Source organism: Amblyraja radiata, chromosome 8 (genome assembly GCF_010909765.2).
Source record: "Amblyraja radiata isolate CabotCenter1 chromosome 8, sAmbRad1.1.pri, whole genome shotgun sequence".
Taxonomy (NCBI): domain Eukaryota; kingdom Metazoa; phylum Chordata; class Chondrichthyes; order Rajiformes; family Rajidae; genus Amblyraja; species Amblyraja radiata.
Genome location: NC_045963.1, coordinates 47078829 through 47101038, shown reverse-complemented (window position 1 = coordinate 47101038; position 22210 = coordinate 47078829). Strand labels below are relative to the sequence as shown.

Here is a 22210-nt window from a genome sequence, read left to right as displayed (position 1 = left end):
ACCACCTCAGTGCACCTTTTTATTTCACTATCCACCCCTTTTTCTCCCTCCTCTTGACTCCTTCCACCTATATCCTTCCTCTGGCTTTACATTTTACTCCTCTCTTTATCTGACAACCTTTTGTTTCCTTTTTTCCTCTTCTTACCCTTTTATTCTCCTTTTCATCTCTAGCCTTTGTCCACCCATTTGCCTATGTCACCCCTCACCGGTATCCACGTATCACTTGATGTAAAGCAGCATCTGCAGTTCCCTGTTTCTAACACTTGCCAGACTTTGTACAGCCCCCACCACATTTCCAGCTTTCTCCCAACATTTGGTAGATTTTGTCCAGCTCCCATCACTCTTCCAGCTTTCCCCCCTTACTACAATCAGTCTGAAGAAGGGTTCTGACCCGAAATGTCGCCTGTCCATGTTCTCCCGAGATGTTACCTAACCCGCTGAGTTACTCCAGTTCTTTGTGTTCTACAAAATAATCCAGTATGTCTTTTTAACCATTTTATCTACTTTTCCTGCTACATTTAAAGAATTGTGAATATATAATTGAAGGCTTCTCCATTCTGCCTCCCCACTTAATATTCCCCGATGTATTGAAGACGCCTCTTGTTGAACCTATCCAAATGCATTACCTCATACTTCTCTGTTCAACTGTGTATTGAATGCTTTCTTCCTAGTCAATGATATGGCAGGTGGTACTATCATCTGTAAATATCTTTGTCCCTTACATATATGCAAGAAACAAAAGACTGAGTACTGAGCAACGTGGAGCTCCACTATTAATAGTCTTCTAATCACAAATTTCACCATTAACCATTACTTTTTGCCATCTGCTCTCTAGTCAGTTTTGGATCACACTTACTTATTTCCTTTTGGTCCAACACACCTTTACTTTTGAACATCTCACTATGCAAGTTCTTGCCAACATCCATGCAGACTACTTCAAATTCCAGTCCCCATTGACTCCACTTTTCGCTTTCTCATAAATTTTAATTGATTTAGTCGGGCATAGCCTTTCCTTATGCCCCTGTCCCACTTAGGAAACCTGAACGAAAACCTCTGGAGACTTTGCGCCCCACCCAAGGTTTCCGTGAGGTTCCCGGAGGTTTTTGTCAGTCTCCCTACCTGCTTCCACTACCTGCAACCTCCGGCAACCACCTGCAACCTCCGGGAACCGCACGGAAACCTTGGGTGGGGCGCAAAGTCTCCAGAGGTTTCCGTTCAGGTTTCCTAAGTGGGACAGGGGCATTCCATCACACTGACTGTCTCTGACTAATCTGTGTCCTTCAAAGCTCAGGTTATATAGTACCTCAAAGACGATTTCAATAATATGCTTATCACCAAAGTTAAACTAGCTGGCTTGGTTTGTTCCTTCCTACAATTTTAAACAGCGACATCAAGTTAACATCCTCTCGTCCTCCAGCACCAATCTACATCAGAGAGGATTGAAAGAAAATGAAATCTGGAGCCAACTGAAAGCTGATGATAAACAGAAAATGCTGGCAATACTCAGCAGGTTAGACAGCATCTGTGGAGAAAGATTCAGAATTATCCACTCAGGCCTATGGCCTTCCTCAGAACTTTAGACTGTAGAGATACAGCACAGAAGCAGGCCCTTTGGCCCACCGAGTCCACGCCGACCAGTGATCACAACATACACTAACACTATCCTGCACACTAGGACCATTTTACAATTTTTACCGAAGCCAATTAACCTACAAACCTGCATGTCTTTGGAGTTGGAAGGAAAGCGGAGCACCTGGAGAAAACCCACACGGTCACAGGGAGATTGTACAAAATGCCTACAGACAGCACCCATAGTCAGGATCGAACCTGGGCCTCTGGTGCCGTAATGCAGGAGCTTTACCGCTATGTCACTGTGCCATCCATAGAACTGGGAAAAATTAGAAATAAAACAAGTTTAAGATGCAGAAAAAGGAGGGAGAACAAGGGGGAAGTAATGTTACAGAGTGGAGAACAGAAGAGATGAAATGACAATTCTGCTCACTGTGATGCAGGAAAGATGTGTTTTCACAGTGAATCAACAAGTAAAATTGCTGCCTCACAGCCCCAGCGACCTGGGTTCAATCCTGACCTCCGTTTTTGCATGTTTTTAGTTTACATGTTCTCGTAACCGCGCTGGTTTTCTCCCAGTGCTACAGTTTTCTCCCACATCCTAAAGACATGCAGATTAGTAGGTTAATTGGCCACTGTAAATTGGCCCTGGTGTGTGGTAGATTTTAAGGGGAGTTGATGAAAATGTGGGCAAATAAAGTTGGTGTACAATAGGGTTAGTATACTGGGTGCTTGACGGTCAGTGTGGTGACAGTGGGCCGAAGGGACTTACTTATGTACTTTGTGAATTGATGATTCTAAAAGGGATGATGAAATGGGTAAAGGAACATACAAAATGAAAGATGGAGACAGAGGAGATGTAGATAGGAGTTAAAATATAAATTGATGAATAGAAAAAGAAAAAAAAAACTATGAAACCAGGAAAAACAAGATTCAATTCCCAATTATGGAAAACTGTTAAACTCAGCTAAAGTCTAGAAGATCTAGTCACAGATAGGATGATTTTCTTTGAACTTGCTTTGGCCTTTTGGAACAGTATATGTGGTTGGGATCAGGGCGGTCAGAGTGGGAATGAGTTGGATAGTGTGACTGTGACTAAAACCAATCACTCTCTATGTAAACATACTACAGTATTCAGTATGCCTCAATATGCAAGTGTCCTGAATACATTCATTTACTTTCACTGCTTCAGGAGTGGGCAATTTGTACACTTACATAAAGTGATTTATTTCATAGGTTTTACAGAGGTTTAGAATACAACTTAATATGCTTTAAGATGATCACACAAGAGCTATTTGCTTGTGTATTTTTTTCAATTTACAAATTACAATACAATGATTTGGTTCTTTTGCATCTTCAGTGTAAATGTACACATCAGGTATCCTCCGCCTGTAGCAGCTCTGCGATCTGGTAAGTTTGAACTATGTGATTGTAGTACAGTATATAATGTGTGGAGAACATAACTAAGAACTTCACATCTCCATGGTTGTACAAAACTTTAAAAAAAAAACCTTATAGCAATGACATGCCTGCTCCACAGGGCAGACATATAACAAGGTAAAAACTGTCACTGACCAATGTTCCAGACACAGAATAGCACAACCTTTTCTTTAAAAAAACATACAAAAAGACTATAAGTTTGCTATCAAAGAATTTACATTTGTCATAAAACTCTAAAGTTAAAGCAGTATAACACATACTGCACTTTATCAAATACGTCTACAACAGTAATACAAAATATTTTCACCGCCGTTATACATAGTGTAAACTGTGTGCTAATAACAAATACTATTTTGAATGAATGACTGTAGATACAGTTTGTTTTCTCGCTTTGGATGTCCTTACTAGTAAATTACTGAGAAATTTTTCCTTTTCTTACCCAAAAGAAAAACGTAACAAGAATCCATTTGGTCTTTCTGTTCATTGACAGAATTGGGCTTATTTTCCCATCTTGAGAAAATGCGATGTTTTTTTGGCACCCCTTCCTCAGTCGCTGATGGCAGACTCTTCATATCAGGCAGTTCTTTTCCACTTTTTTGTTTGGAAAGGGTTGGGTGGGGATGCGGAGGCAATGTGATCGAGTGTTCATTCTTTGCTTGTTAGCAAAGTGTAAGATTTGCATGGGGCTGGGGTGTGGTGGCCTAAGATCGTCACTGGTTATTCCAGCTTAGACTCTTTCTCTGTCTCTGAGGTGATGCAATAATTGGGCTGGTCTGAGGCTGTGTAACCAGGCAGGCACTCACATTTATAGGATCCATCGGTGTTGATGCACTTGGCATTCCGGCACAATGACATTTTGTGATTCAGCTCAGTACATTCATTGACATCTAAAGTGAGAGAAACAAAATGAAGCACATGGAAGTTACTCATGTTTTAAATACAGTTAATTTAATGGCAAACACATTTGGGAGAAAATTATTTCTAGACTATCTGAACCTGGCAAATCAGTTTTACAATTAGCCCTTTCACTTGAGGCATCCAGACAACAGTGAAAGTGTTTGGACAACTGTGGATTAGCAAGGTGACTCTAAAGGGCCGGCATCCGTCATAGGTCGCCGAAACTTTTCAACATGTTGAAAATTCAGCGGCGGCCAGAAAGACGCTACGACTCTTTGGATGACAAGGAGACCTCTCACGACCACATAGGCGACCCCTGGTGACCTCTCACGACCACATAGGTGACCCCTGGTGACCTCTCACGACCATACAGGCGACCCCTGGCAACCTCTCATGACCACACAGGCAACCCCCTGGCAACATTCCCCCTGGTGACACCCCACGACATGTCACCAGGGGCCGCCTGTATGGTCGTGAGAGGTCTCCTAGTCACCCAAAGAGTCGCAGCGTCTTTCTGGTCGCCGCTGAATTTTCAACATGTTGAAAATTTTCGCCGACCTATGGCTGGGTGCCGGCAGTCGCCAAAAAGGTTGCGGAAGTGGGACAGGCCCTTAAAGCTTCTCAATAATTTCAGAAGTAGAGTTTAGCACCAGCAAAGTGATCTTTCCATGTGTTGAACGTACACAACAGAGTGGTAAATTTCTACCCTGTGTCCCATTGTGGTCCCATTGTGTGGTTATGTGCAAAGCATTTTGTTCAAACCTAAGGTGTCCAAACACCTCCAATGTCTTACAACATATGGTTGCATGGTTACTTCTGCAGAGGCCTGCTATGCTTTGCCTTCTTAAAGTGCGTGATCAGTTCTACATGCTGCTGTTATATTTTGGTCAGCCAACTATCAAGAGTAGCTTCTCTGGATCAACAATGAACAATTATTGTGGGGGGAGGGGGGGTGGGGGTTGGTGGCGCACAAAGTAGACATGAGTTGTTTACGATGGTAAAATGTAGCTCGGTGTCAATTTAATAAAGACAAAAGAACATAGGAATATTGAAGACTATTGCAGTGGGTCATAAGAATGGAGTCAGAATCAATTTCAGGAAAGAGGAGGATTTTGAAAAAGATGTTTCAATTATCCTGCTTTGACCCTAACAGTGACCACACTGTCTTCGTACACATTAAGCAATTACTTTACTACTTATTGCGGCTGAACTTACCAACACATTCCAGCCTGGTTATGTCCAGCTGGTAGCCATCGTAGCAGTCGCATGTGTATCCCTCCTGCACCCGCACGCAGCGCCCGTTCTCACATCCATTCAGAATGCCACATTCCTCTGCCTGCAGTCCCTCAAAGCTCTCTAGTGGATCTAGAGGAAACCGGGGCAGAACCATGAGCCACAGCTGAAGCTCCAATGCATTAAGGAATACTGCCCGATGCCCCTATCAGGATCAAAATGAAAAGTGATCGTACTTTACATTGGCTACTTTTAGTTTAGCTTCGAGATACAGAGGAGAAACGGGCCCTTCGGCCCACTAGTGAACCCCCTGCACACTAGCACTATCCTACACACTAGGGCCAATTTTCACTCTTCACCGAAGCCAATTAACCTACAAACCTGTACGTCTTTGGAGTGTGGGAGGACACCAGAGTATCCGGAGAAGATCCACGCAGGTCACGAGGAGAAAGTACAACCTCCGTACAGACAGCACCCGTAGTCAGGATCCAATCCGGGTCTCTGGCGCTGTAAGGCAACAACTCTGCCGCTGCGCCACCATGTTGTCAGGCTACTGTTTACTCTTAACAAAATATTCTGCCGTGGAAACTGTACCCTGACATTTGCCAAACCACAACCCATCTCCACAGATTGGCAGAAAGGTGCGGGCTTTTCAGGTTATGTGCAGCTAATTATCATAGTTGAATCCTGTGTGACAGTCAAAAAGTCAGAGACTCGGCTACTATTTGCCCAAGTAGTCATATCCTCTTCTTTCCCCGTCACCATGTGCTTGAACATTAATGATTCCAAAGCATTATTTCAACAATGGTCCCTAGGTAAGCCATAAGAAAATAAAGAATGTTTAACAAAATGTCAGCACCTGTGATTGGGGTAATATACTGTCATGGAGTGAGGATTGCTAACTGGGCAGAAATAGACAAATGGTTCATTTTGAGGTCAGGAGGCTACAGCTAATGGGGGGCCCCAAGCATAGGTGTTGGGACATCAGCTATTCACAACCTAACTCCATAATATGGATGATGGAACCAAGTGTAATATATTCACATGGGACTCACGTGTAGATGGGACATGTTGGTCGGAGTGGGCAAGTTGGCCTGGTTGCTAAACACTTCATCTCCTCCTCCCATTCCTATACTGACCTTACTGGCCTGGGCCTCCTCCACTGTCAGAGTGAGGCCATACGCAAATTGGAGAAACAGCATCTCATATTTCGCTCGGGCAGCTTACAACCCAGTGGTTTAAATATTGATTTATCTAACTTCAAGTAACCCTTGTTTTCCCTCTCTCCATCCCAGTTCTCCTACTAGTTTCACTGTCCTGATTAATTTAACTGTTTGTATGCACCCGTTGTCACCTTCCCTTCAGCCAGCAATGAATCATTGTACATTTCCTTGATCATCGCCTGCTTTGACCTTTTCACACCTCACATGCTCTTTGTAACCTTCCATATCTCTAGTTTCCCTCTCCCATGACTTTCAGTCTGAAGAAAGGTCTCGACCTAAAACATCACCCATTCCTTCTCTCCAGAGATGTTGCCTGTCCCACTGAGTTACTCCTGCAATTTGTGTCTATCTTCGTAATATATTCGTCAGTCGACGTTACAGAGCTGAGTTGAAGTGCACGATGGGAGGTGGATGTAGAGAGGCTTGAGGACAAGTTGACCGGCAAGGACATGGCAGATGAAATATAAAGTGATAGAAAAAAAAAGTATGGTAAGAGATTTGTGGTAATGTTCAGAACATTTCCTTCATATAACCATATAACAATTACAGCACGGAAACAGGCCATCTCGGCCCTACAAGTCCGTGCCGAACAACTTTTTACCCTTAGTCCCACCTGCCTGCACTCATACCATAACCCTCCATTCCCTTCTCATCCATATGCCTATCCAATTTATTTTTAAATGATACCAACGAACCTGCCTCCACCACTTCCACTGGAAGCTCATTCCACACCGCTACCACTCTCTGAGTAAAGAAGTTCCCCCTCATGTTACCCCTAAACTTCTGTTCCTTAATTCTGAAGTCATGTCCTCTTGTTTGAATCTTCCCTATTCTCAAAGGGAAAAGCTGGTCCACATCAACTCTGTCTATCCCTCTCATCATTTTAAAGACCTCTATCAAGTCCCCCCTTAACCTTCTGCGCTCCAGAGAATAAAGACCTAACTTATTCAACCTTTCTCTGTAACTTAGTTGTTGAAACCCAGGCAACATTCTAGTAAATCTCCTCTGTACTCTCTCTATTTTGTTGACATCCTTCCTATAATTGGGCGACCAAAATTGTACACCATACTCCAGATTTGGTCTCACCAATGCCTTGTACAATTTTAACATTACATCCCAGCTTCTATACTCAATGCTCTGATTTATAAAGGCTAGCATCCCAAAAGCTTTCTTTACCACCCTATCTATATGAGATTCCACCTTCAAGGAACTATGCACGATTATTCCCAGATCCCTCTGTTCAACTGTATTCTTCAATTCCCTACCATTTACCATGTACGTCCTATTTTGATTTGTCCTTCCAAGGTGTAGCACCTCACATTTATCAGCATTAAACTCCATCTGCCATCTTTCAGCCCATTCTTCCAAATGGCCTAAATCACTCTGTAGACTTTGGAAATCCTCTTCATTATCCACAACACTCCCTATCTTGGTATCATCTGCATACTTACTAATCCAATTTACCACACCTTCATCCAGATCATTGATGTACATGATAAACAACAAAGGACCCAACACCGATCCCTGAGGCACCCCACTAGTCACCTGCCTCCAACCCGACAAACAACCATCCACCATTACCCTCTGGCTTCTCCCATTCAGCCACTGTTGAATCCATCTTGCTACTCCTGCATTTATACCCAACAGTTGAACCTTCTTAACCAACCTCCCATGAGGAACCTTGTCAAAGGCCTTACTAAAGTCCATATAGACAACATCCACTGCTTTACCCTCATCAATTTCCCTAGTAACCTCTTCAAAAATTTAAGTAGATTAGTCAAACATGACCTTCCAGGCACAAATCCATGCTGACTGTTCCTAATCAGACCCTGTTTATCCAGATGCTTATATATATTATCTCTAAGTATCTTTTCCATTAATTTGCCCACCACTGAAGTCAAACTAACAGGCCTATAATTGCTAGGTTTACTCTTAGAACCCTTTTTAAACAATGGAACAACATGCGCAGTACGCCAATCCTCGGGGACTATTCCCGTTTCTAATGACATTTGAAATATTTCTGTCATAGCCCCGGCTATTTATTTATTTATTTATTCATTTATTCATTTCTTTCAGGATTTGATGCCACTGGCAAAGTTGTGCTTCTGCTCTTTCATTGAGGGATTGGGTGGATAATCTAAGAGGGCAATTAAAGAGTTAATGACATTGGTGGGTCTGGAGCCACATTTAGGCTAGAACCAGGTAAGAAAGGAATATTTCCTCCCCTGAAGGAGATTAGTGAACTCGGTATTTTTTTATAACAATGCAGCAGATTCTGTGACATTAATCCAGGAGGAATATTTTCTTCAGCGTAATAATAATAATAATAATGGATGGGATTTATATAGCGCCTTTCTAATACTCAAGGCGCTTTACATCGCATTATTCATTCACTCCTCAGTCACACTCGGTGGTGGTAAGCTACTTCTGCAGCCACAGCTGCCCTGGGGCAGACTAACAGAAGCGTGGCTGCCAATCTGCGCCTACGGCCCCTCCGACCACCACCAATCACTCACACACATTCACACACAGGCAAAGGTGGGTGAAGTGTCTTGCCCAAGGACACAACGACAGTATGCACTCCAAGCGGGATTCGAACCGGCTACCTTCCGATCGCCAGCCGAACACTTAGCCCATTGTGCCATCTGTCGTCCCAATGCCTAGAAATGCCTAGAACTGTTTCAAAATAATGGGTTGACTTTTCAGGAAAGAGTTGAGCAGATATTATTTTGCCCATATGATAATTGATCTTTGGAATTGAGTGGTGATTCATTAAATGAGTATATTTAAGAAAGAGGCCAATAGGTTTTTGTTATTAAAGCAATAGTGAAATGGAGTTCGTGCAAGAAATTCATAACAAGGTAAGATATCTACCAAATTCCCAATGAATGGCAAATTAGATGTGAAGTATCAAATAGCCTCCTATTTCTTATGCGTTCACCAGAGGATCAAAGACGGCCAGCGGTGAGGTTTAAGAAGCATCACAAAGGGGGTAAGAGAGTTAGAGAGATTTAGGGTGGGAATGCCAGTACTTGTGGCCTTGGCAGCTGAAGGCATACCTGCCAGTGGCACAGTGAATAAATCCAAGGATGTGGAAAAAACAGAATTGTAGGAAGTGCTGAGATCTCATAGTGTTATATGGCTTGAGGAGTTTACAGGAGAAGGTAAAGTCGAAGGAAGCTTTGCAAAAACGAATGAGGATTTTTAAATGGAGTTATAACTTGCCAGTGGAAGTCTGCAAGCACTGTGGATGGTGAATGGGACAATGCGTATTAGGACATGGGTGCATGGGTGTGAGGTATCTTTCCTTGTTCGCCCCTTGTTTTCAGAAATAGAAGGAATGAGATATAATACTCAAATCCAGACGCGATATCAGGATGGAAATGAGTTTTGGCAGCTTTTCATTATTCTCCAGGTTGACATTATTGAGTCAGGAAAATAAACAAGTTTTAGTTTATTCTCAGTCTGAAGAAGGGTTTCGGCCCGAAACGTCACCTATTTCCTTCGCTCCATAGATGCTGCTGCACCCGCTGAGTTTCTCCAGCATTTTTGTGTACCTTAGTTTATTGTCATGTGTACCGAGGTACAGTGGAAAGCTTTTGTTGCATGCTAACCAGAATGGGAAATGCACATGTTGAAAGGGTAGCATCAACACTTGTATATGATATGGTCATACCTGTCCTTTAAACGATCAGAACCCGCCTGAATCTCAACCTGAATTCACACTATATTTCACACACAGGATGTGGTGCAGCCCTGAACAGTTTCAGACACAGCATGCTTTCCTCCATTTCCTTGCTTTATATAAGTAAACCCAGTCATTTGCAATGGAGGACTATAAAATATTTTCTTGGTGACAGATGTGTGGCAGATATGTGAGCACTGAGAGCCAAATTGTTGGTGGTTACTTCAGCTGCAGAGTGCAGAGGTGGACACCATCTGTTACTGTCCAGACTGAGAATTTGGGATGATTTGTTCCATTCGAAGTGCCAGTGTAAGGAAGACTACACAACTGAGAGAAATGTTAAAGAATTCACAAGGCAGGATTAAAGCGTGCAGCTGCAACTTTTCCCTCCCTCTGCCCCTCTCTTGGCTTCTTCATGTTCTGAACAATTACAATATTCATTCCAAAAGGAAGCACATTTTTGAAATGATTAATAAAATACGAATCCATTACTTTCCTGTGTGAATTTAACTCAAAATAGTAAATGCATTTATATTCTATATTAGTTAACCTATACCATGCCTCAAACAGCATAAATGGTGATGAAGTGGAAATGGCCAAGAGCTTTAAGTTCCCATAATTTGACCTGGACCAACCACATTGAAGCTACGGCCAAAAGGGCAGACCGACGCCTCTACTTCCTCAGGAGACTAAGGAATTCGGCCATTTACATTCATACTGCCTCAGGAAAGCAGCCAATATAATCAAGGATCTTTCTCCCCCTAGTCACCTCCACTCATCCCCTCTCCTGTAGAACAGCAGAGTCAATAGCTTGAAAGCATGTAACACCAGATTCCATTGCCCCCGCTGTTATCAGATTACTGAACTGTCCTCTCATAAGCTAGCCTTGATCTTCCAACCTACCTCATTGCAGATCTTGCATATTTTCTCTGTAACTGTAACACTATAATACTGTAACACTATACTCTGCACTTTGGTATTTTTCTTTTTTCACTACGCGGTAGTATGGAAGTTAATAATGATTTAAAAATACAAAATCGATTCCGATGAAACTAAGACAGGCTTTCACCGTCTTCTATTAAATTGCAAAGCTAGCAAAAATGCACTAACCTTCGCTTTCAGTACACTAACAAAGCTAGCAGACTGTTGATGTTCCCTTTCCAATAACATAAGCGAGATAATAAGCTCAGCTTCACGAATATCTCCTCTACAATGTAAACATTGAGAGAGAATTCAGACTATAAGATTATAATGTGCGTCTCCCGAACCCCCCGCTGTCGCCGCTACGGGCGGCCCGATGTTCAGGCCCGCTCGCCGGGTTGTTGGAACTCCTACGTCGGGACTGGAGGACATCCTCAGCGGCTTGGACATCCGAATCTGCCACCTCCTACTGGAGTCCGCGGCTCCCGAAGTCCACAGGCCGCGCTGGGCGGAGATTCAATGCTGGCGGCCCTCAGCAAAGGGTCCAAGGACTCCGCGATGTTGAAGTCAGCGCCGTCCGCGCTGGAAGCTCTGCAAACCACAGCTCCGATGTTGAAGCAGCAGGCCCAACACTCCGGAGCTTCAAACGGCGATCCAGGTAAGTAATCGATTGCTCCGCGATGTATCCAGCGTTGCACCGCCACTGCTGAAGCTCTGCTCCAGGTCCCCGGCAGGAAAGGCCGCTCCAATCCAGTTGGTAGGCCGCGAGGAGGGGGGGGAGCGAGGACGCGACTCTGAGAATAGTCACGTCCTCGCCAGGAAGTGACTGGGAAACGTTTTCCCCCTTACCCTACCACCCTCCCCCACATAGAAAAGCTAAAGAAATCTCCAAACAAACTTAAAACTGACTAAAAATTAAAAAAAGACAGAAAAACAGACGGACTGTAGGCAGAGGCTGCCGTCCATGTGGCGCCCCTACGTATGACTATGACTCAGGGAAAAGGAGGCAAGAGGTACTTCCATACTGTTGACAGCAGTTTGTCCAAGATTAGTGGAGAAAATGAGAACTGATTCAGAGGGAGGGGAAATGAAGAGCTAATCTTGTAGAGAAGAAAACTCTTCTCACTTTCCTTTTCTCACCAGGAAGAAAGAAAGATATTCCTTGATCCTGGGGTTAGAAATGATTGATTAATGACGTTATGTGCAACCAAGCAATCTAAAGGCTGAATATGACTGGATATTTTGAACCAGATAGGGCTGGAAATACTAAGCAGATCTTCATGAACTGAAAGCACTGGGAACATTTTCAACACTTGTGAAGAGGAAGAGACTTATCATTTCAGGGTAATAATCTACCATTGAATGAAATGCCATCTTATGAAATTCATTCAGCTCTCTCTCCTCAGATGCTGCCTGACCTCTTAAATTTTTTTCCTGTATTTTCAGTACATTAAGTGTTTGTTTTTCTCAAGTTATATAATTCTGCCTTGTTTTTTCAAGTTGAACTTAACAACATAACTTGACAAAGGTTGTCAAGGCATGGAACACACCAATAAACCAAAAACATTTTACAGCACAGCTCAGGAAATTAAGGATTTGACCTGTACATAGCCACCAGATGGCATTGACTGCCTGTGTATTGATGTATAGTCATTACTTTTCAACTCCTAACTCTCCAATCCTGGATTAATACTTGCTTCAAAAAATACACTGAAACTAAAAATGATAATTGCTCAACTGCTCAAGTATTCTGCAGGGTATATGTACTGTCAATGGGATGCAAGCCAAAGTCAGTGCTAATCTCTGGCAATGAAACACCTCTGCCAGATGACCTCAATACTTCTTAGGCCTGTTCTAAGTAGGCAAAAAAAGTTTCACCTAGGCAGTCCCCCCATCCCCCTCTAGCTTTGTCCCGTACATCTTGGTGGAGGAAGTCTGATTTGCATTCATGACGGTAAATTTTCAGAAAGCAACCAGTCCAGTTGGAGATTTTAGATGGTTTATGAAATTGAGAGCCAATGTGAAATGTAGAACTGGCCACATTCATCACCGACATCTTCAACCTCTCACTTGTACACTCACCACTTTTACACCCCCTCCCTGGAGGTGCTGTCACACTCGGTTATTACATTATTGCATGCAAATTGGGCATAAATTGGGATTTTAAATCACCACATTAATGGTTTGGCTGAAATCAAGAGTAGGGGTCAGGTGCGGGAACTGATGATTCTGTGGCATGGACCTACCTTCCCTGACACAGCGCAAGACTCAGTGGTAGGAATAAAAGCAATTTACGTATATGTAAATTCGAGTATAGGAGCAGGGAGGTTCTACTGCAGTTGTACAGGGTCTTGATGAGACCACACCTGGAGTATTGCGTACAGTTCTGGTCTCCTAATCTGAGGAAGGACATTCTTGCCATAGAGGGAGTACAGAGAAGGTTCACCAGACTGAATCCTGGGATGTCAGGACTTTCATATGAAGAAAGACTGGTTAGACTCAGCTTGTACTCGCTAGAATTTAGAAGATTGAGGGGGGATCTTATAGAAACTCACAAAATTCTTAAGGGGTTGGACAGGCTAGATGCAGGAAGATTGTTCCCGATGTTGGGGAAGCCCAGAACAAGGGGTCACAGTTTAAGGATAAGGGGGAAATCATTTAGGACCGAGATGAGAAAGACATTTTTCACACAGAGAGTGGTGAATCTCTGGAATTCTCTGCCACAGAATGTCGTTGAGGCCAGTTCATTGGCTATATTTAAGAGTGAGTTAGATGTGGCCCTTGTGGCTAAAGGGATCAGGGGGTATGGAGAGAAGGCACAGGATACTGAGTTGGATGATCAGCCATGATCATATTGAATGGCGGTGCAGGCTCGAAGGGACGAATGGCCTACTCCTGCACTTATTTTCTATGTTTCTATGTACCAGGAAGAAAAGAAAGGTTAAAGTTCCAGGGTAGATCCTCCACGACTGTTGGGAGTCAGTGCGTTATCACCCATCTGCAGAAAAGTGATCAACATTCCTTTCTTTCAGATGCTGGTTGGCATGCTGTATACTCCCCTTTATCAGTAAGATTTCATCTGTTCACAGGTCTTTTTGTTCAAGCTAATTCTAAATAAGGGAGAAGTAATCTGCAACTGGGTTTTTTGTGAAATCATAGAATGAATAGTCTGATATCGTTGCCAAGATGGCAAGATTTGTGTTTCTGCAAACGAGAAACAGGCTGGGTGGAAATTAACCTACCAATATCGTTACTAAATGAGTAACACAGGTTTATTAACTCCTGGAGCTGAAATTAGTTTGCCATTTATATTAAGGGATCCGAAAAATTTGAGGCATTTAACATTGAACCCCATCACATTTAATGCATTCCAAATCTTTTAACACAAGATCTACTTATACAGGTTAAAAACTATAAAGAGATCTGGAAGAACGTCTAGGCGGAACAGCAGCCCTCAAAGAGAATGGCAGCTATTTTCTACAAAGACAGGTTTTTCTGAATGAGTGGTCGCATGTGGGGCAAAAGGCTGTTGGCATGCGGTGAGGGTTAATTGAGGTCTGAAAATATTTTGGAGAGTTTTCCCAAATGTTGCATGAAATATCTAGCAACATAAAAGGTGTGACAAAAATCAAAGAATCGCAGAACAACCTTAAGTGCATTTGGCTCTAATTTGTTCTGTACCTCCAGTTTCCCTCTCCCCTGACTCTCAGTCTGAAGACGGGTCCCGACCCGAAACGTCACCTATTCCTTTTCTCCAGAGATGCTGCCTGGCCCACTGAGTTACTTCAGCTTTTTGTGTCTACCGTAAGTGCATTTAATTTGCGCTTAAAGTTCGAGCGACATAATTTGGAAGTTCAGCCACTGTTCAAAATTAATGGTAAATTTTCACACACCAACTTTCTAGAAAGAGCACAATGAAAATGATCAAATAATGTTGAGTGAGGAATAAAGGTCACTGGAGTACGTCCCTGTTAATACTGACACAGACAAAGGTGTTGAGGTAACTTAGCGGGTCAGGCAGCATCTCTGGAGAAAAATAATAGGTGAGTATAAAGAGGGCAGGCTTTTACTGTAAGAAAGATAGAAACATAGAAAATTAGATGCATAGAAAACTGTGATATCTGGTTCTGGACTCCCCCAACATGGGGAATATTTTTCCTGCATCTAGTCTGTCCAATCCCTTATGGATTGTATATGTTTCTATAAGATCCCCTCTCATGCTTCTACATTCCAGTGAATATAAGCCCAGTCGATCCATTCTTTCATCATATGTAAGTTGAACTGTCAGTCAAGCAGCATATTTAATCACAGATTTTTGTCTTCAATAGTTGTATGATCTTTTTTCATCATTGTTTATAATCATGTGCTGATGATTGATTTTTAATCCCTGAAGTTTCCAGAGTAGTCCTGACGGGTTAACAACCCCATCTGGGATAGAGAAAATGAGAGGAAAGGGAGAGGAATATTCTTGCAGTTGCTCACTCAAGGCCAATTCTCTGTTTTACATCCACAGGTGAGAATGAATGAACAAGGGAAGTCTGTGCGTCATTAAAGGTATTTTCCACACTATTACCAGCCACTCGCCAAGTACCAACTAAGAATAAAAGAATCTCTTCCCTTAGAAATATCATAATGCAACAGATGAAATCCATCAAACAAATACTTTATGTGCCTTACACATCATTAATCACTAACAAGCTGAGCAGATGGATCTAACCGCCGTGTTACAAAAAACTGCTGCAGGATTTGTTTCAAACCTGTGAGCATTTGTAAAAGCCTCGACACTTCCAGCACAGACAGAAGGCATTTAGTATGTTGGCTCTTAGTCTACACTCCAGTCATCGCCCTGCACAGCCCTTCTCACTCCTCATTAGTCTGTGGGCTGAAGCAAATGCCCGATTCTCTATAGCACGTGCAGTGCTCACATGGAACATTCCAACTGCTGCGGCTGCAGTACGTACAGAACAAGCTGGAGATCAGATGACAGTGTATCTGACCTCCTCATCTGCACCTGGATTCCACGCCATGTCTAAGAGCATTTGGTAATGCACCTTGCTTCAGATTTACACCAGCCATGGTTTATGCATCAAGCATTTAAATGTAGTCATTGATCATATAACACGGTTACAGTATCTGTGCTGACTATCAACCACTTATCTATCCCAATCCTATACTAACACTTATACTCTCCACATTCTCATCCTGATGAGAAAACTCACCTACACACCAGGGGCAAATTGCAATGGTCAATTAATCTGCCAACCCACATGTCCTTGGATACTGGAGGAAACCAGACTACCCAGAGAATACCCACGTTGTCACAGGAAGAACGTGCAAACTCCACACCAGCAGGATAGGAGTTCAGGATTGAACTCAAATTGCTGGCGCTGTGAGGCAGTAAATCTTCTGGCTGCATCATTGTCCCTTCCATCTGTGTCACCACCTTTCATTTCTCCATCTCTCTCTCTCTCTCTCTCTCTCTTTTTACAGCTATTTGATTTCCACGATTTTAATCAATAATTTTTAAAGTAATTTATCTCTATCAGATGAATTTAAAATAATTTATTATTAACTTTTTATCGATATATTTTAAAATTATTTAAATATTTTCGTTTGCCTTTAATGACCAGAAACATTTAGAAGTAGTGAAGCGGCCTGTGAGGATTTAAACATTCAAACCATTGTTTTCATCTTTCCTCGAGAGGTTTCCCTGCCCAGTCTTCTTCCCTATCTCATTCCAGATCTCAGAACTCTGGGTGTGACCTGGACTCAGCCACAAACCACAGTTTCTCTGGAAGGTGGAAGAGATTCATAAGGACAGGTCCAGGCATGAAGGATTTTACCTACAGGTTCAGATGGATAAGCTTGGAGCAAGGAAGATTGACGGTAGATTCGACAATGTGTGAGATCATGACTGGTTTCAGGAAGATGGCCAAAGGGCAGCGGTACCGTTAGCTTTGGTACAAAGGTTAACAGACACAAATTTAAGGTTTTGGCCATCAGAGATGAGAGGTTGATTGCAAGGAATGCAATGGGAATTAAAATGTTTCGCAACCAGGTCAGTGTGGCAATAAGGCCACAAGAGATAGGAGCAGAATTAGGCCATTCAGCCCATCAAGCCTACGGCATTCAATCATAGCTGATCTATCTCTCCCTTCTAACCCCATTCCCCTGCCTTCTCCCCATAACCTCTGACACCCTGACAATGGGAAGGAGAGTTAAAATTCAGCATGGAATGGGAAGGAGAGTTAAAATTTGATACGCTAAAACCAATTACTAAGCATTCCCCTACTGAACTTTCTGCCCTTGACCTTCTCCTTTGCCAGTGTGAACACCTTCATATGTACTTTTCCTACATTTACACAGCATCACACAACCAGTATCCTTGCTCCTGCTACCCCGATATAACTTTCCTAATGGACCTATAATACTTTAACTCTGGACCTTCTTAAGTTCTTTTGATTCTAATTTAGACATTTGCTATCCTTCCTTTCCAAATAAACGAAATGACTTTCCCCGGCATGAGAGGGATTCAACTTACATCCTTCATCGACAAAGAGCGGCATGTGTTCTGAAAAAGGCTTTTCGGAGTCATACTCGGGTGCTGAGACTGGATAGTCAGGCTGGAAGGGCTTCAATGCATCTCGGCCATACTCGTGCCATCTATTACTAATGGGAAGATTACAGAGTTGGGCAAAGTCACCTGTAGTAAAGAAAAAAAGTTATGTTAAAATGATCCAAAAGCAAAAGCTGCAAATACATGGAAGCTCAATGAACGTAGGAAATGCTGGAACTACTTAGCAGATCAGACATTATCACAGACCCTCCTTGTTGTTTCTCCTCCCCTTTAATTAGTATCTTAAATATATTTTACCCCTTCCTCATTAAAATCCTGATTGCTTGAAATGTTAACATTCCACGGATGCTGCCTGACCTGAGAGACATTCCCATCATTTTCTGCTTTATTCCAGATGACATATTGAATTTGATTTCATATAACATATTGTCACATGTCTATTTGTTAAACCTTTGCAAACAAATAATATATTGGTGTACCTTTATTGTAGTTGGGTCTCAAAACACTCCATCTGAGAGCACTGCGGTTCAGGTCAATGGTTCCCCGATAACTTTTCAAGTGGAATTAAGAATGGGGAAAAGCAGTGCTCAGAGTGTCTTGGAGCAACACAGCATGAAAACAGGCTCTTCAGCCCAACTCATCCATGCTGTCCAAGATGCCCATCTAAGTTAGTCCCATTTGCTCATGTTAGGCCCATCTATACTATTACTAAAACACTTTGTCTTGTTTGTGGCTGTGTGTGTGTATGTGTATGTGTCAATTTCTATTTTCCTATTTTTTTCCAAACACTAGGCCACAGCCTTCATATTTTCACACATTCTACTCACATCTTCCCGTCGCATTCCCACCTATATTTCCGGACTTTTTAATCCTTTAAAGTATTTTAAAAAGCCAGAAAACTCACCCATTTCGGAAAAAAAACCTGTGTGACGTCACAATGGACTCGCAAGGCAGGACGGAACACTCCGGGAGGGAGGGGAACCCCAGCGCACTCGTGTGACATCACAATGGACTCGCAAGGCAGGATGGAACACTCCGGGTGGGAGGGGAACCCCAGCACACTCGCGTGACTTCACAATGGACTCGCAAGGCAGGACGGAACACTCCGGGAGGGAGGGGAACCCCAGCACACTCCCGTGACATCACAATGGACTCGCAAGGCAGGACGGAACACTCCGGGAGGGAGGGGCACCCCAGCACACTCGTGTGACGGCCGCTACCTGCGCCTGCTGTCCGACAGGGAGGGTGGTGCTGGAGCTGGAGTGAGAACCGAACCCGGGGCCGAAAAAGAAGACGCCGCTGGAACCAAGGACATGCCTGGGTCCGGGGTCAGGGGCAAGCCCACTGGAGCCCAGGCGGCGGCCGAGCTGATGGCTGGAGTCTACAGCCAGGGCCGGGCCAAGTACGAGAACCAGGCCGAGTTCCAGGCTCTGGTGCTGCTCTATGTGGGGGGGGGGAGGGGGGGTTGGAGGAGGGAGATGCCCCTCACTCCTACCCTCTCTCCACCTCTCCCTCTCTAACCTCACTCCTACCCTCTCTACCCCCTCCCTCTCTACCCCCTCCCCCTCTACCCTCCCTCCCCCTCTTGCGTTGGGGGAGCAGACCCAACGGGTCTGTACTTGGTCTAGCAGTCCACTAAAACTTTTCTAGCCATGTGCCTGTCCAAATGTTTGTTATTCTCTGACATTCTTCGGCAGCTCATTCTACCACCCTCTGTGAAAAGAAAATGCCCTCAGGCCCAATTCAAATCTTTTCCCTCTTATCATGCCCTCTAATTTTTCATTTCCCTTCACTGGGAAAAGGACTGTATTCACATTATCCTTGCAAACCACTTACTGTGGAAATTCATCCTCGTGTCCATGCACAAACGCTGAAGTATAGCAGGGTTGCCAACATTGGGTGAGAGTTGAGAGTGAGAAATTGCGAGAGAGCGTAGCGACCGAGGGGGGGAGGTTTTGCATTTTTCAGATTGAAATTGTGCAATCTGGTGCATACTGTAGCGAGTCTTTTAACTTACATATGAATGCAACATTTATGCTTCAAATTGGATTAGGTATGAATAAGGTTAGGCTAAATTACATTCCAAATAACATTCCACAGTAGAGCCAGGCTCTGATCAACAGGTACAGCACATGAATGACGTTAGTATATTCATGTATGGAAATCAGATTATAATTCAATCATATCTATAGAGAAGCAAAAACATAGAAACAAGGCAAGAGGAGTCAGACTTCCATCGCTGTTCTACACAAATAAATCAATCAAACTTACCCTTAGAAATAAGATGAAAATAATGCCACATATTCAACTGTATATGGTTCAATAAAATTAAGATATATATGTAAAACATATATATGGAAACAGCTCCTTCGGCCCACCAAGTCCACACCGACCAGCAATCTATAATACACCAGTTGTATCCTACATGCCAGGATCAATTTACAGAAGACAATTAACCTACAAACCCGCACTTCTTTCGGATGTGGGAGAAACCGGAATATCCAGAGAAAACCATGTAGTCATAAAGAGAATGTACAAATACTGTACAGACAGCACCCGTAGTCAGGATCAAATCTGGGTTTGTGGTGCTGCAAGGCAGCAACTCTATCGCTGCACCACCGTGCCACCCCATTAAATTCTTTTTTTCTGTTATATATTTATTATGGTGTCATGTCAATAAAGATGAACACATGATTCTGATTTCTGCCCTTAGTTGGATAACACACCTCCAGTCATTGTGTTTTATGTTTGGTTTTCAACCTCTTCAGTCTGAAGGTCTCGACCCGAAACATCACCTATTCTTTCTCTCCAGAGATGCTGCCTGTCCTGTTGCATTATTCCAGCTTTTAGTGTCTATCTTCAGTTTAAACCACCATCTGCAGTTCCTTCCTACACTCTTATTTAAGCGAAACAGGTCCTATTCTCATAATATTATTCACCTCAACTAAATCTTTTCTTCACCTCCGTTGCTGCAGAGAATACAATCCCAGTTATCAAATCTTTCTACAAAGTGAAAGAAAATTCCAGCCCTGACAATATGTTCATAAATCGCCCCTGGATCCACCCCAGAGCAATTTAACCCTTTCTACAGTGTGTCATAGTCTTACAGCATGGAAACAGGCCCTTCATCCCAACTTGTTCATGCAGATCAAGATGCCCCATCTAAACTCGTCCCATTTATCCGCATTTGGCCCATATCCCTTTAAACCTTGTGTGTGCCAGTGTGTGTGTAAGGTTGTGTGTGTGTGTATGGGTGTAAGGTTGTGTGTGTGTGTATGGGTGTGTGTTAAGGGCCTGTCCCACTTACGTGTCCTTGGCACGCAAATTACACAACCTCATGGTCGCGTTGAGGCGCAAGGGCATCGTATAGCCGCGCAGGGCCGGTCCCACTTAGAAGCTCGGAGAGGTATGTAGTTGTGCGCGACATCACGCGGGGCTCCGAAATTTTTGTAGCAAACAAAATCTTTGCGCGCCAACGGCCTGTCGCGGAACTGACGGCGAAAGTGGGACAGGCCCATGACCCGGGGGTCTGGGGGAGGTGAGCGACAGTGACCCGGGGGTCGGGCATCGGAGCGGATCTATAGCCTGTGATTCATCCCCGCGGCTCCAGAGGCGGCACCGATGCCCCCACTCACCCGGTCCGCTCCTGGCTCTGGGCCGGGGTTAACTCTCCATGCGCTGTGGACAGAGCGGCCGCCGGACACAGAGCCCCCGGAGGTGAGGGTGGGAGGTGTGAGCGGTGCCTCGGGGGGGGTCGGTGCTGTGACCACGGCCGTGTCTCACCTATCACACCATCTGCACGGGAATGTGAATGCGGGTGAGGCAACATCTATAGAGTGGTAGACAAAATGCTGGAGAAATGCTTGTGTCTGAAAAAGGGTCAAACTCAGACAAAATTGCTGCCTCACCCGCTGAGTTTCTCCAGCATTTTTGTCTACAATGCCATTTTAAATAGTGGGCTTCAGCCAATTGCTCGTTCTTCACGGGGAACCCGCCGACAGAAAACTATTCTCATTGGTGAGTGTGGAGGAGCGTGACTTTATTTATTTACATATTAAATTTGAGCGTGAGAACTTCTGTAATCAGCGTGAGAGCGTGAGATTTTCGTCAAATGCGTGATTCTCACGCTCAATGCATGAGAGTTGGCAGCCCTGAGTACAGTCATGGCTGCACATTGCATCCTGCATCTAAAATAGAACTCCATCTTGGAAGGGGAGTACAACATGCAGCCAAACTATGCATCTCTCAGCGAAGGTTACGATGAAGCCCAAGTGCAGCCCCAACACTGAATATGCACATACAGCTCTAAAGACCAGCTTCAGTTTGCTGCAAAGCTTCTAGCGAAGCATGTAAACTAGATTCAGTGTCAAATCCAGAGTATTCACCAAGAGGCTTTTCATCTTCTGCACCTGCAGCTCCCAAACCTGTTACTTCTACTCCAAAGCACTTCAAGGGATTCTGCTGCAGGGTAATGTCATTGCTTGCACCTCCAAGTCTCACGCCATCCTGACTTGGGAATATATCGCTGGTTCTTCATCATTGCTGGGTCTAAATCCTGGAACTCTCTGCCCCACAACATTATGGGAGCACCTTCACTGTAAGGACTGCAACGGTGCAAGAAGGCAGTTTATTGTCACTTTTCCAAGGGCACCCCGGGGTGAGAAC

General features: G+C 43.7%; 1 protein-coding gene and 1 long non-coding RNA gene across 8 annotated transcripts in view; one reads left to right on the top strand and one right to left on the bottom strand.

Annotated features, from left to right (window-relative positions):
• The first annotated feature begins 423 nt into the window (after positions 1-423).
• Positions 424-21414, top strand: LOC116976176. The gene is made up of 4 exons (XR_004412886.1): positions 424-649; positions 12753-12757; positions 14758-14763; positions 21403-21414. It is a non-coding gene; the product is annotated as an uncharacterized LOC116976176 (long non-coding RNA).
• ltbp1 (latent transforming growth factor beta binding protein 1) overlaps positions 2762-22210 on the bottom strand; it is a 285919-nt gene continuing 266470 nt past the window's right edge. For all 7 annotated transcript variants that reach the window (XM_033025818.1, XM_033025817.1, XM_033025819.1 and 4 more), the window contains 3 exons: positions 17510-17671; positions 5122-5271; positions 2762-3896 (listed from right to left, as the gene is read on the bottom strand). In XM_033025818.1, coding sequence (XP_032881709.1) covers positions 3727-3896; positions 5122-5271; positions 17510-17671 — 482 coding nt within the window. In that variant the 3' untranslated portion in view covers positions 2762-3726. The remainder of the gene's footprint in view (positions 3897-5121; positions 5272-17509; positions 17672-22210) is intronic.